We start from the raw sequence: 13,501 nt of genomic DNA, 5'->3' as shown, positions 1-13,501 counted from the left end.
CATGGGCTGTTGGTGTAGGAGTTGAGAAACTTCACCAGTGGAGAACAGCATTCAGTAGGACAGAGGTTGTCCAGGCTCAACAATTTGCAGATTTTTCCTCTTTTCCTCTGTTGCTTTTAAAAACTGATTAGGATAGGGGTTGTCCTTTTTCCTTTTTTAAAAAAAAAATATCTATTCTGTTAAACTGTCTAACAGTGGAACTAGAGGATTGATACGGACTGCTGAGGAACAGTTCTTCATACATTACAGTAGATATAATGATTTTGTGGTAGAAAGAGATGCATTGGTAGAGAGAAACAAATCAGTTCCCACTGAAACACATTACCACTGTATTGGCAAAAATAAATGAAACCAGAGCAGCAATCCTAGTCGCACGTAGCCAAAGCAAGCACCCCGACAGTAGCAAGACAGTTTTCTGTGGAAAAAAAGCATAACAATGCAGTTAGATATCATTACCATCCCAAAAGAAAGATGATCCTGAATTTAAGATGACCCCCTCAAAAGAAGGATAAATGTGTGTGTGTGTGTGTGGGGGGGAGATTACAGCCATAGACAAAAATCTGATGCCATGCTCAGCTCCCCCAACTTGTCAACCTATGGCTTCCAATTCCAGCTGTAACTAATCCCAATCAGCAAATTTGTACATGTGACACGGTTGTATATATGTATGTATGTACCAGGTAACATCTGATTTTCAAAGAAACCTATTTGCATCTCCACTGATTTATTTGCTTTTAGCAGTTCTTCTATTCTTCTCAGCATTATAACATGATCTCCCGCCGCCGGCTTCATGCGTAATTATTTGGGATATAGGACTTTCAGGCTTTGTACTTAAATGGCCTTATGGAATGCTTCTCTTGGGATATTTTACTATGCAATATATGCTAGTTGCATAATTTCACTTAATTCATAATGATGATAAATCAGCCCTGCTTATCCTGAAGAGTGGAACCCAGGATTTCTGAAATTAGGTCTGTTTTCACAGGATACTAGTGGGCCATGCTTTAGGAACCGCCCAGAGTCATTGCCATACGAGATAGGCGGTAAAGAAATATGATAAATAAACAAATAAACAAACAAACCTATCCTGCATGGTCAGGTTATGGCTCAGTGTCCCTGACAAACCAAGAAAATTAATTTGATAAATTAATTATTGAATTAACCACAAGGAAATGTGCAAACATAGCCAAACTTTTACCTAATGGTGCTACTGAACATATCTGGGATTGCACTATAGTTGGAAATTGAAGCAGTGGCATAACTTTGTAGGAAGTAATGCCAGCAGTTAATATTTATTAAAATGTGTATTTTTAGAACAGTCATCTCAATTTGTTAATCTCATTGTATTCCTGCCCATAACACTAAATCTCCATATATTTTGTTCTGTTGTTCTGTTGTTACTTAAAAAAAAAGAGAAAAAATCTGACATAGGCTACAGACTAATTTAATTTTGCACACTGGCAGGTCAAAGAACTTGTGCCTGTAAGAGATCAATCACTGCAGGAGGAGCTTTCTCGTCAGCACACAAACGAACGCCTGCGACGTCAGTTTGCTGCTCAGGCCAATGTCATTGGGCCCTGGATCCAGAGCAAGATGGAGGTAAATACAACCAGGATCTACAGAAGTTTTAGATCAGAATTTCTAGGCAAATTCCACCCCTGTACAAACTGCCTGTCCTCTTTTTTGTGTGCACAAGGAAAGACTATTTACTGCTCTCTTAACATAAGCCAAAACATTTTGCAAAATAATGAAAGGTTTTTCTCCTTCTTTTTCTCTCTATGGCAGGAGATTGGCCGAATCTCGATTGATATTACAGGGCCATTAGAGGACCAGATGACCCAGTTAAAGCAGCAGGAGCAAAATATCATTAATTACAAACATAATATTGACAAACTAGAAGGAGATCATCAAATGATACAGGAAGCTTTGGTGTTTGATAATAAGCATACCAATTACACAATGGAGGTAACTCTGGACTTCTTTTAGTATATTTTATTTATTTTATTTTATTTTATTTATTTATTTATTTATTTTATTTTTTATTTATTTTAGTATATTATATTTTTTTATTTTAGTATATTTTATTTTAGTATATTTTTAGTATATTTTAGTATATTTTCTTTTTATATGCAGTCTTAGTGCTGCACGTATTTCAAAATGGCAGCAACAAAGAGAGTGGGAAGTTCTGTGTTTCAACTTTGTTTTTAAAATGTCACAGGTATTTTCATTCAATCCTAGAACATTTTATTATTTGATTTGATTAGATTTGATTTCATTAGATTAGATTATACTATTTTATTTTATTTTATTATTTTATTCCAGCATTTATCCCACCCCAATCCTCACTGACTTTGAGCAGGTAACAATAACATAAAACACTAAATATAAAAGAGAGAACATAAATAAAATCAATAAACAAGGTGCCTTAGAACAACTAAGAAGCAAAAGCCCAAACAGGATAGCTTTAACCTGTTTGCAAACAATAAGCAGAGTTGAGCTATTTATACTTCCAGGGAAAGAATGTTTCAAAAAGTGGTTTGATTTTGAAATTACTTTAATTTTTTAAAATTACTTTGCTATAAAACATTTATCCAAGTACTAATCAGCTTCATCAGAGTAAATTATTATATGCCTTGGCAGCTTCTAATCTTAAATGTGGTTGCACCGTATCCCCCCTCTGCTCCTAAATTGTCAACAGCTTTTAAAGTAAGCCATGAATTTGCTCTTACTTTTCATGATAGTACTGCAGTCCAGCAAATAACTTATTTGATTTATGTCTCATTCCTTTCCCGGTCAACTTGTATGGGGAAAAAATAATAATAAACAGGATTTATAAAATAGGTTCCTATCAGGTTATATCCTATTGGAAAAAAATATACAAGTAAACCAAAAGTCACCCTCTGTTTATCTTCAGCCACTGAACACTTGCCAAAAATGTACGGACTCGTCTACCTCCAGAAGGTGCCATAAGGAAGGGAGCAGCTCTGAGAGATAGCCATTAAAAATATCCTGCTGTAAATAAGTCACTCTGTCAACACAGAGATTTATGATGAGACACAGAAGAAAAGGCAGTTTCTGTGATAAGCAGAACCTTACCATGTCACCATTAATACTAAACGTATGAAAGATACAAAGACCTTTCTTTGAAGGTGGATGCTATGATAGGATCATGGCCAAATTTGTGGGATCCTGGATGGCCAGAAGCCCACTGCTGTCCAGGAGCCTAGAGGGCAGGGTAGAGGATGGTAATGAGCTGGTGACCAGCAGCCAGGGCTGATGATAATGCGTAGCCCAATGTTTCAGAATGATTCTGGAATAATTAGAAATAAATCATAAGTCATAATTTAGCTATTTTATTTTTGGGTTATTATTATCTGAGAACCAAGCTCTTGTGGCTTGTAAATCTTGATCAATGGCTTTTCATGTGTCTTAAATATGAAAGGTCCAAAGCATTTAGATGGTTGTTAATCAGAATGAGCAAGCATCTTAAAGTGCTTTTTAGGAGCTAGAGGGAAGTCAGGACAAATGCTAGATCCCTAATAAAATTTTTTCCAGGCAATCTTCCCTCCCTGCCCCAGTGGCTTTGCAAGCAGTATAAGTCACCCTTTAGTAATCCTTAGGGACTCACTGAATCTCAGAATTGTGACAGTGACATGGCTTTGCCATGTCCAAGTGAGAGGGAACTTTTGAGAAAAATAGCTTTGAACTGGATAATGTAGGGGTAGTTTGGGAAGTACTTCACCTCTGTAAACCTGAGCAGCCAAGATATTTTAAACTCCAAGAATAAGAAGGATACCTATTTCTTCTGCATCCAGGTGACAACCCAGAACACCAGCATTGCTGATAGTCCCCAAAGCCAAAACTCCTCTACATTTTTAATACGACAGAAAGGGGAAATTATAAAAAGAAAATATGGCCCACAATCTTGTCCTCTGTATTTAATTAAATTTATTTACACTTAATTTTATTAAGTTTTTGATCTTCTCTCAGCATTATGTTGTTACAGTCCCACTGACTGGTTGGAATATAGCCCCCAGAGTACTATCCTCAAGCTAAGGGTGGTCTACAAAGGTTGCATGCCCATGTTCTAGATGGAAGACCTAGGCAGCTCTTGACTGATTCACAGATATATCTGCAGAACATACCCTTACCTTACTCAGATCATATTTGTGGCTAAAATAGGTTCTTCATACGTATTGAGAGGACTGGAATGCTATAGCTTTAAGCATGACATTTGCTTACAGGTGTCTTATCTGCTGGCACTGTCTGTCAATCATAAGCAGATAGAACTCCAGTAGACTAGAATAATTTCTCTGCTCTTAGTCTGTTTGGCCTGTACACACTGCTCCAAAATGCCAAACCTCCTTTTTAAAACCAGCCTGATTATTTGATTCAGGAACTGACTGTTGTGAAAACAAACCAGGCAGGCAAACAGAAAATCAGAATATAAAGTGTAGTAAATAATAGATTTGACTGACATATTTTGCTTTTCTATCTGCTATCCTGTCTATTGTGGCTGATTACTTTCAGTCAGTCTTGTAGTCTTTGGCACTTTATTTCTTTGGGGTGTTCTAAGGTATCCTTCTTCTTCTTTGCTACAGCATATCCGGGTTGGATGGGAGCTGCTGCTCACCACCATTGCCCGAACTATCAATGAAGTTGAGAATCAGATCCTTACAAGAGATGCCAAAGGAATCACCCAGCAGCAAATGAATGAATTCAGAGCATCATTTAATCACTTTGACAGGGTATGATTATCTGTTTTATTTATTTTTTTCTTTTAATGTAGAGTTGGAATGGCAAAAGCATTTGTATGTCTCTCAGCTCCCTTCTAAAAGGAGTAGAATACACAGTTAAGACCCAGAAATTATAATATAAAATAGAATAGAAAGTAGAAGTTTGAGTAGAAGTTTCTAACTGGCTTGGGATGTGGCTGGGATGGGCCATCCCAGTCTCAGGACCACCACAGATCTCTATGGAATTATTTTTTCCTGATCACTTCCTGTTTCTGGGCATTAGCCAACTTCTCCATCTGGATAAAAGCTAAACATTCCAGAAGTACTTTGCGCTCCACTGTCCTTGCAGTGTTCCTTTTCCTTAAGTTCTTACCACAATCTTCCTTTTCCTGTCTGTGCATCCCCATTCCTGAGGGAAAAGGAACTTTCACTCAAATCTACTCACACAACCAAAGAACGACCCAAACATTTTTTTTTTGGATGCTACAGGTGTACTTATATGCACAGAGGTGCAGAATCCTTCCCATGAAAAGGTGGGACTCCTGGGCATGGCCAGAATATGAGGTTATGTGATTGGATTCTTTATATGTTCTTTCATTGGGGGGTGATTTTCCTTAATACATGCAATTTCTGCAACCCCATTCAGATAATTAGCAGAATAGATGCCCAGTTGCTCAGCTCTGCCTTGAATTGATCTTATTATACAAGTGACACCATGATCTCTTCTTTATTTAGCTATTGCCACGAAGAAGTTCTGTTTGGAGCTTACAAGACAAAAAGAACTAAAATGAACATTTTCATAGTTTTGGGGTGGGGGTAAAAATACAGTGAAGTGTGGCTAATTACACAATACAATTAATGTACCATTAAAATCACAGAATGTATCATGATAATGGCATAGAGCTCATTTCAGTATTATATATATATATTTTTTAAAAACGTACAAAATATAGCTTCCAAGTTGTTAAATGACTGGGAAAAGTATAATTTATTGTCAGCATACATGATCTTTTAACTTAGCATAAAACAATTACCTATTTTATATTTTTCCCTGTAGAAGTATCAGATATCAGAACTTGTTTGTTAGGATATATAATATAAATAGCTTCTCTCCAAAGTATCTATGGAAATTGAGTTTAATGAGGATTGTTGAAGACATTCTTTTCATAGTTTCTTAAAATGGGCAACAGGAACTGAAATGGAAGCAAAACCTGAAACATGGATATAATTGGTAGGAGAATATATATATATATATATATATATATATATATATATATATATATATATATATATGAATTGCTGAGGCTGCTGTAATTATACTTAACGTCAAAATACACAGAAATGAATTTTAAGTGAAATAATTGGCTCCAAACTTTACTGTATAGCTTAACTGTACATTCTGTCTAATGATTTTGGTGGCATGGCTATGCTGGCTTATCAAAACGAACAAGCAAATCCTATACCTATACAACTCAAACTTTTGGGTTTTTTAATGAGCATGACAGTGATGCCACTAGAAGAGAAGGGGTTAACATTTCTGGCCTTTGTGGAAGGCCAAGTGCAATCTCAGTGTTGCAATTGCAACTGTAATTTCATTTATTCAATTTTAGCTCACTGCAATCAGTCAATGCTCAGCAAATTACAATTAGTAGTTTGCAATAAAATATCCATGGTACAAAGGAAACAATCAAAATCACAAAATGACATCAAAAATATAAGTTCTAACAAAAACAAACAAAAATGACAAAAATAAATACCTAGATGGCCTTGTTCAGATGTCAAAATGCCCTCTTGAATAATTCTGTTTTTAACACTTTCCTAAAACTTAATATGGTAGGTATTTTGCCAAATAGTCTAGAAAAGTGAATTTCTAAATTTAGCAACCAAATTTCAGCAGCGTAATTGGATGTGCATATGTGCATGCAAAAAAGGTGTCTGTCAAAATATCTGGAGCAACATGCAGCCTTGAACTAGAATTGGTCCCCACTGCTCTGCACCAACCCATATTAATGCAAAATACTTTATGGAAAAATGGTAGCTAAAAATGGTTGCTGAGCTTGGGAGGTAGAGGAGGATGATGACAGGCCTGCAACTAGGATCTGTGTCACCTGGGGCAAACATGGATTCAGTGCCCATTTTGGCACCCCCCCCAGCACTCCTTTTGGCACCCCCCAGCGCGGCACCCGGGGCACATGCCCCGCTTGCTCCCCCCCCCATTTGCAGCCCTGGATGATGATGATGATGATGATTTGTGGGTTTAAGACCTGATTCTTTACTTCCAAGTCCCAAGACAGGATGATGATAATGATTCCTGCCTTTCTACTGGAGGGCTTGGAGGCAAAGAACCAAGATCTTGAACAGATAAGCCCATAGGACCAAGATTTCTATTAAGTACATTTCATATGATCATTCTCCACGTGTTCTATCAACTTCCTCTTCTGTCTCCTTAAACATTACAACTTGATGGCAACAGGAGATCGACCTTTGGCCAAATTCAAGAATTCTATGGGCATGGTGGTAGTTCTTCTATGAGCCCTGGACTCTCAGGATGTACATCTCTGGGTTAAGATATTGGTGCAAATCTCATGGGCTAATTGTGTAAAATATGTTCATATGAACAGTCAGATTATAAAATGGCCTTCAGCTGACTGACTCACATCTCTTAACAATCTTATTTTCTCTTAATATATGAACAGTATCATACCTTAAAAATCTATAGTTCTTAATTGATTAGCCCTCTTATTTTAGAGCTTGAAAATAGAACTGCTTCTGAACTAATGAATTCTTTTTCTGAGAGAGCTTTTAAATAGACAATGTGCTTAGGCATTAGAATATAAAAACTATACAGTGCTTAATTCAGTGAACAATAATCAGTAATACCCCATAAAACTAAGTCTAAGTCTGATAAAAGTGGTTTACTTATGCATGGTAAAACTAATTACTACTCTCTTTGATTTGATTTTCTTGAGGTTATTCAATTTAAATAAGATGGCAATTGCTAGAAGGAATTGTGTGTATGGATCTGAGTTTTCACACCATTGTTTACTCAGATAACAAAACATGAATCTTTTCATAAAAGCAATCCACCCCTATCCTATGGTGTACAAAACAATAAAATTAGAGAACCAATAACCATTTTATGTATTATCTACAATACCCACTGAATACCCGTTTATTTTATTTATTTATTTATTTATATTTCAAATTTATACCACTGCCCATCTCTCCCGAAAAGGGGACTCTGGAAGTTTTAGTGAGGTTTACAAAAACAAGATGAAATTCACAGTGACTCCCCTGCCATAGTCACCTGTAAAATTATGCAAAAATTAAGTATCATTGCAGTAATCATTCCAGGTTCCATTAACCAGTACTTTCAACTCACAGCTTACCACTTTTATAAAACCGTATTTAACAGTCCTGTAGTCCCTGTCAAATGTTAGAATCTTGAAGTGCAAATCTTATATTACATTAATTTTTTTGTATTATGTAGCTGCTTAAAAAAATGTTATATAAATCTGTCTTAGCAATTGAATTTGGCTTATCTAAGAATGCTATATTTTTATGCTTTCCCCTTACTTCTTTTTTTGTTCATTTATATTTCATTGGCATCTTTCTAGTATTATTTCTGCTTCATGTAATCTAACTTCTCCCTTTCTTCTGCTTCCTGGTGGCTCACCTTGCCTTGAACTGATGCAACTGATGCATCTGATGATGAACCTATTCTATCTTTATGGAAATTTTGATGGCTTCGTTCTGATCCTTGAACCTTCCCTGCTGTGTTCCACTGTTTCTTCCTACCAACAGAAGAAAAATGGGCTTATGGACCATGAAGATTTCAGAGCCTGCTTAATTTCAATGGGTTATGATTTGGTATGGATTTTAAGATATAGTTGATTTGTTATATTAACCCATGTTACACATACAGCACTTTATTGGTACAAGTATTTAACAGAGTGCCCATTATAGATATAATTGTAAAACTCCTGTGGTGAAAGTTCAGCCCACTCAAAACCCCAGTATATCAAATAAGTTTATACGTTACCTTCTCAAAGGGAAGCTCCACAATATAGATTCTATTACATTTCAATTTTGGATATTTTCTCTCCCTCCCCCCCCCTCCCCCCCCTCTCTCTGTCAGATTTTGAGGGCATCTGACTCCAAAAAGATTCTGGCTTACTTGCAATTTTATAAGAATGTGAAATGTGAAAGGCCCCCTGTGCAAGCACCGAATCAAGTCTAACCCTTTGGGGGGACGCTGCTTTCACAACATTTTCTTGGCAGACTATAGCGGGGTGGTTTGCCATTGCCTTCTCCAGCTGTCACCTCCCCCAGCAAGCTGGGTACTCATTTTACCAACCTCGGAAGGATGGAAGAATACATAATATAAAAAGAAAAACATGACTGCCCAGACAAAATCACATGAACAATAACCAAAAATTGATAGAGCTTCCACAAATACCCTAAACCCAGGCCTGGGAACAGAGTCAGGTCTTCAGGGATTTACAGAGCATTTGAAGGGTGGGAGCCGTATATCTCTCTGGGGAGATGCTGTTCCAAAGGGCAGGTACTACAACAGAGAACGCTCTCCCTCTTGTTCCTACAAGGTAACAACATTTAACTAAAGAGGCTTGGAGCACACCTGTTATGCCCAATTGTACTGGACCAGTGCTTCTTCAACTAACCAGGCCCTATCTTCCAGGTTAATCTTAAATTGAACCTGGAAGCCAACTGGTAACGGATGCAGCTCATAAAGCACTGATGGCATGTGAGTGTAATGAGAAACACCCATTATTGCTCACATCCCTGCAGTTTGAACCAGGTGCCGCTTCCAGATTGTCTTCAAGGGCAGCCTCCCTTGTAATAGTCTAGCCTCAAGGTGACCAGGTGTGAATGACCATCTGAATGACCATCACCCGGTTGAGAAAAGGGCAACTAGCACACAAGATGAACCTGTACAAAGGCCCTTCTGACCACAGCTGCCACCTGCCCTTTGAGTGTAGCTGTGAGTCCAGGAGGGCCCCCAAATTGTACACTAGTCTTGAGTGGGGAAGTGCAACCCTATCCAAGACCAGAAGTGAAAATGACCCAGACTGTAGGGCTGACACAGACCTAGGGAACCCAAACATCCACAGCCACTCTATCTTGTCAAGCTAGAGCTTGAATCTGTTCCTGTCTAGACTCAAACAGCCTCCAGATGCTGGGGGCAGTACTTTGACATCTTCACCGCTGCAGCTCAAGGTCGAGTTGTACAATTGCATATCATCAGCATATTGATGATACCAGACCTCACACTGACAAATGACTTCACCCAGCACTTTCATGGAGATGTTAAATAGTGGGAGCAAGACCATGGAGCACTGAGGTTCCCCCTCAGGTCAGGGGCCTGTGCAGGATCCTGAACACTAGTTGGACTGACCACTGAGGAAGGAGGTGTACCACTGCAGCAAAGTGGCCCCCATTCCCAAACCTCACAGCTGGTCCAGAAGTATACTATGGTCAATGGTACTGAAAGCCACTGAGAGATCAAGAAGCACAAGGATGGATGTGCTACCCTCATCCCAGCTCCACCAAGGTGATCAACAAGCATGACCAATGCTGTCTTAGCTCTGTACCTTGGCCTGAAACATGACTGGAATGGGTGAAGATAATCTACTTTCTCCAAGCCCCTCTGTAGCTGCTATCCGATCATCTTCCCCACAAAAAGAAGTTTGGAACCTGGACAGTAACTGTCCAGAACAGAAGAGTCCAGTGATGGCTTCTTGAGAAGGGGATACATCACTACCTCCTTTAAGATCAGAGGGATCATTCCCTTCCTCAAAGAGGCCAATACCACTGCTTGGACCAAACCTCAGGTCACCTCCCAGGATACTTTAACAATCCAGAAAAGGCCTGGACCTAACAAAGAGGGGTCAAACTCAGTTCAGAGGACCTTGTCCACTTCACTGGGAGTCACAGAATCAAACTCAGCCCAGATAACATTATAACTCACTTGCATCTGCCCAGTGAGAGTCCAACTCTGAGCCAATCCATGGAATTTTATCCACCAGATGGCATGAATACTCTTCATCGCAGTCCTGTAGAAGCTCCTGGGACCTGTGCCTCCCCAGCAGGGAAGTGATCATCCTAAAAGGTGCCACTGGGCAGCTATTGATGATTGCAATAAGGGCAGAGAAATAACAACATTTGTTGCCACCATGTGGGCCTGAATATGGGCCCTTACTCATATTTCGTCCAATTCGCTCTTTGTCTTCATCCAATGGTGCTCCAGGCCTCTCTTATGATGCTTTATCTGCTGGAGCTTTCAGAATACCAAGTTACACCCCAGGATTAGTACAGAGAGGCTGCATGGAAGCAATCTGGTCTGAGGACTTGATCACCTGCCTATTCCAGGTTGCAACCAATGCAGTAAAACCTAGTGGATTCTCTATTTATTGTATATTTTTTGTTTTACTATCTGTGTGAAATCCATAGCCAACATTCAGCCTAACACTCACTTCCAATGGACTTTAAAATGTTTAATGTTCTTGAAATAATACCTCCCTACTTCAAAACACATATAGTTAATTTGTTTTTGCATCCTTAAAAACATGGGAAATCTGATACTTGGCAGATCACACACGATGCTGAATATTTGCTTATTAATTTTCTAATTTTTCTTTGCATTATAATTTTCATAACTGATCTTTAATTGTATTTCAGGGTGAAGCCGAGTTTGCCCGAATCATGTCCTTAGTTGACCCCAATGGTCAGGGAACGGTTTCCTTCCAATCGTTCATTGACTTCATGACCAGAGAGACTGCTGATACCGACACTGCTGAACAAGTTATTGCTTCTTTCAGAATCCTAGCCTCAGACAAGGTTAGTACTTGGTCTCTAGGTAATGGAATCCTACCCTCAGATAGGATTTCCATTTGCTATGACTGTTTCTACAAATTGTACCATTGCAAGACAAGAGGGTACCCAAATGCAAAGTAAGCTGAGCTGTGACCTAGATTGTAAACTTAAAATATAGCTAGAAGCAGGATTGTTTTGACAAACTAATGAAAGCCCCTAAACCTTGCATGCTGACTTTCTGAAACATTATACAGATTTGTACTGAAACTTTTAGACTGGGGTAAGGTTGAGTTTTTGGGATCCTGTTTTGGTAAGGGAATGCAATAAGGCTGCACATAAATTAGGAATCAGAAACACTTGAAGCATTTTAGATTACAGAAAAGGATGCAGGGACCGGGAGTTTTGGTGACTACAGATTTTCTACTTATTACTGAAATTCAACAACTGTTTCCAGTTTCCAACCTTCTACCCAAAAACATATTCATTATATCTGCTGCGGTTTTGGTGGGCACCTACATTATTTTGTTTTAATAAAGCTGAAATAATTTTAAAGCATATCTGCACAAAAAAGAAGATATTTCAGCCTGAGTTTTTTCTGTGTCCTATAAGGTCCACTCACTGGGCAAATACATTAAAGACTTTCAAGTGATTAGAAAAGAGTGACCTACAGGTGTTGGATGTACGCTGTGGGAAAGAACTGTCTTAAAGTGATATATGAAAATGCCTTAACATATCTAGTAAAAATATATACATTTGGTCCCAACCCTGCAGACCTTTATGAAGGTTGGTTCTTCCTCCAGGCCTCGGAGTCCAGATGAATGATGTCTCAATTGGTTGAGTCGTAACATATTTTAGTCTGATCCCCATGTCATTGTTTACTGTTTTAGTTGGCTTTTAATGTACTGTTTTTGTTCAGGTTGTATTTGTTGCAATTTCCCCTTTTTTATGCTGCCCAGAGTCACTTTGGCTGAGTTGGGTGGCCATATGAATTCAATAAATAAATAAATAACTTCCATAGTAAGCTCTTATGGACCAGTGCCAGGCTTGTCCAGACTTGTACCCTTTAAGTATTCTGGGTTTTGCAAACAGGGAAAACGCCACATTGGAGAAGGCTTATCCATATGACCTAGGTTCCCTAGGCGTCTCCCAGATCTCACCCTTGCCCTCATCAAAGAGAGTTCACTGCTTGGTTTGATGCTGATGTTTCAGGAAAAGCTCATCACCTTCCTCCTTTTCAATCCTTCCAGCCATACATTCTTGCTGAAGAGTTGAACCGAGAACTGCCACCTGAACAAGCTCAGTATTGCATCAAGCGTATGCCAGCCTACAAGGGACCAGGAGCTGTTCCTGGAGCTCTGGACTATACCTCATTTTCATCAGCGTTGTATGGGGAAAGCGATCTGTAATTGGGAACTGTCACTGTGGGCAAGTCAAACTAGATATATTCCAGCTTGCTCCTTGAAAACATAAGCAAGCTGACCTCGCTACAATCTCTCAAGTTTAGCAGGAACAATCAGTAAGGAGCTATGCCCACAGAGTATGCAGCATGATGGGTTTTTACGTTGTTTGTATGTACTTGATCAAGCTTATACAGTGACAGACTGTACTGGTCCTCTGCCTTATCAGACTGTTGTTGTTCTTTTTAAATGAAAAACAGTTAATCCCAAAGTAAGCCTTTTTCTCAGTGCCAAGTCAGGAAGCCTCAGGAAAAACAAAACAAAACATGCCTTTGCAAAAATCAAGCCTGGCATGTCTTTGATTTTCAAAACATGAAACATTTTAAGAATTCTGAACGTTTTATGCAAGTCTTCCACAACTTCCCTCCATGCACCTCCTTTTTGCTTTCATACCATGGTAATGCTTTCATCTATGGATACTGGGGTTTAGTATGCTTGTGCAAATGGAACTGCATATACAAGAGAAAATAAAAA

At 38.7% G+C, this 13,501-nt stretch overlaps 1 protein-coding gene across 1 annotated transcript in view; it reads left to right on the top strand.

Moving 5' to 3' along the window:
* Positions 1–13,202, top strand: part of ACTN2 (actinin alpha 2) — a 61,065-nt gene extending 47,863 nt beyond the window's left edge. Inside the window, exons 16-21 of the mRNA XM_063306407.1 lie at positions 1,465–1,599; positions 1,786–1,965; positions 4,602–4,748; positions 8,541–8,606; positions 11,436–11,594; positions 12,818–13,202. Of these exons, the coding sequence (XP_063162477.1) occupies positions 1,465–1,599; positions 1,786–1,965; positions 4,602–4,748; positions 8,541–8,606; positions 11,436–11,594; positions 12,818–12,976 (846 nt within the window). The 3' untranslated portion in view covers positions 12,977–13,202. The remainder of the gene's footprint in view (positions 1–1,464; positions 1,600–1,785; positions 1,966–4,601; positions 4,749–8,540; positions 8,607–11,435; positions 11,595–12,817) is intronic.
* Positions 13,203–13,501: the final 299 nt, after the last annotated feature.

The sequence above is a fragment of the Candoia aspera genome, chromosome 1, assembly GCF_035149785.1.
Source record: "Candoia aspera isolate rCanAsp1 chromosome 1, rCanAsp1.hap2, whole genome shotgun sequence".
NCBI lineage: Eukaryota > Metazoa > Chordata > Lepidosauria > Squamata > Boidae > Candoia > Candoia aspera.
This window is presented reverse-complemented; position numbering and strand designations above follow the sequence as displayed.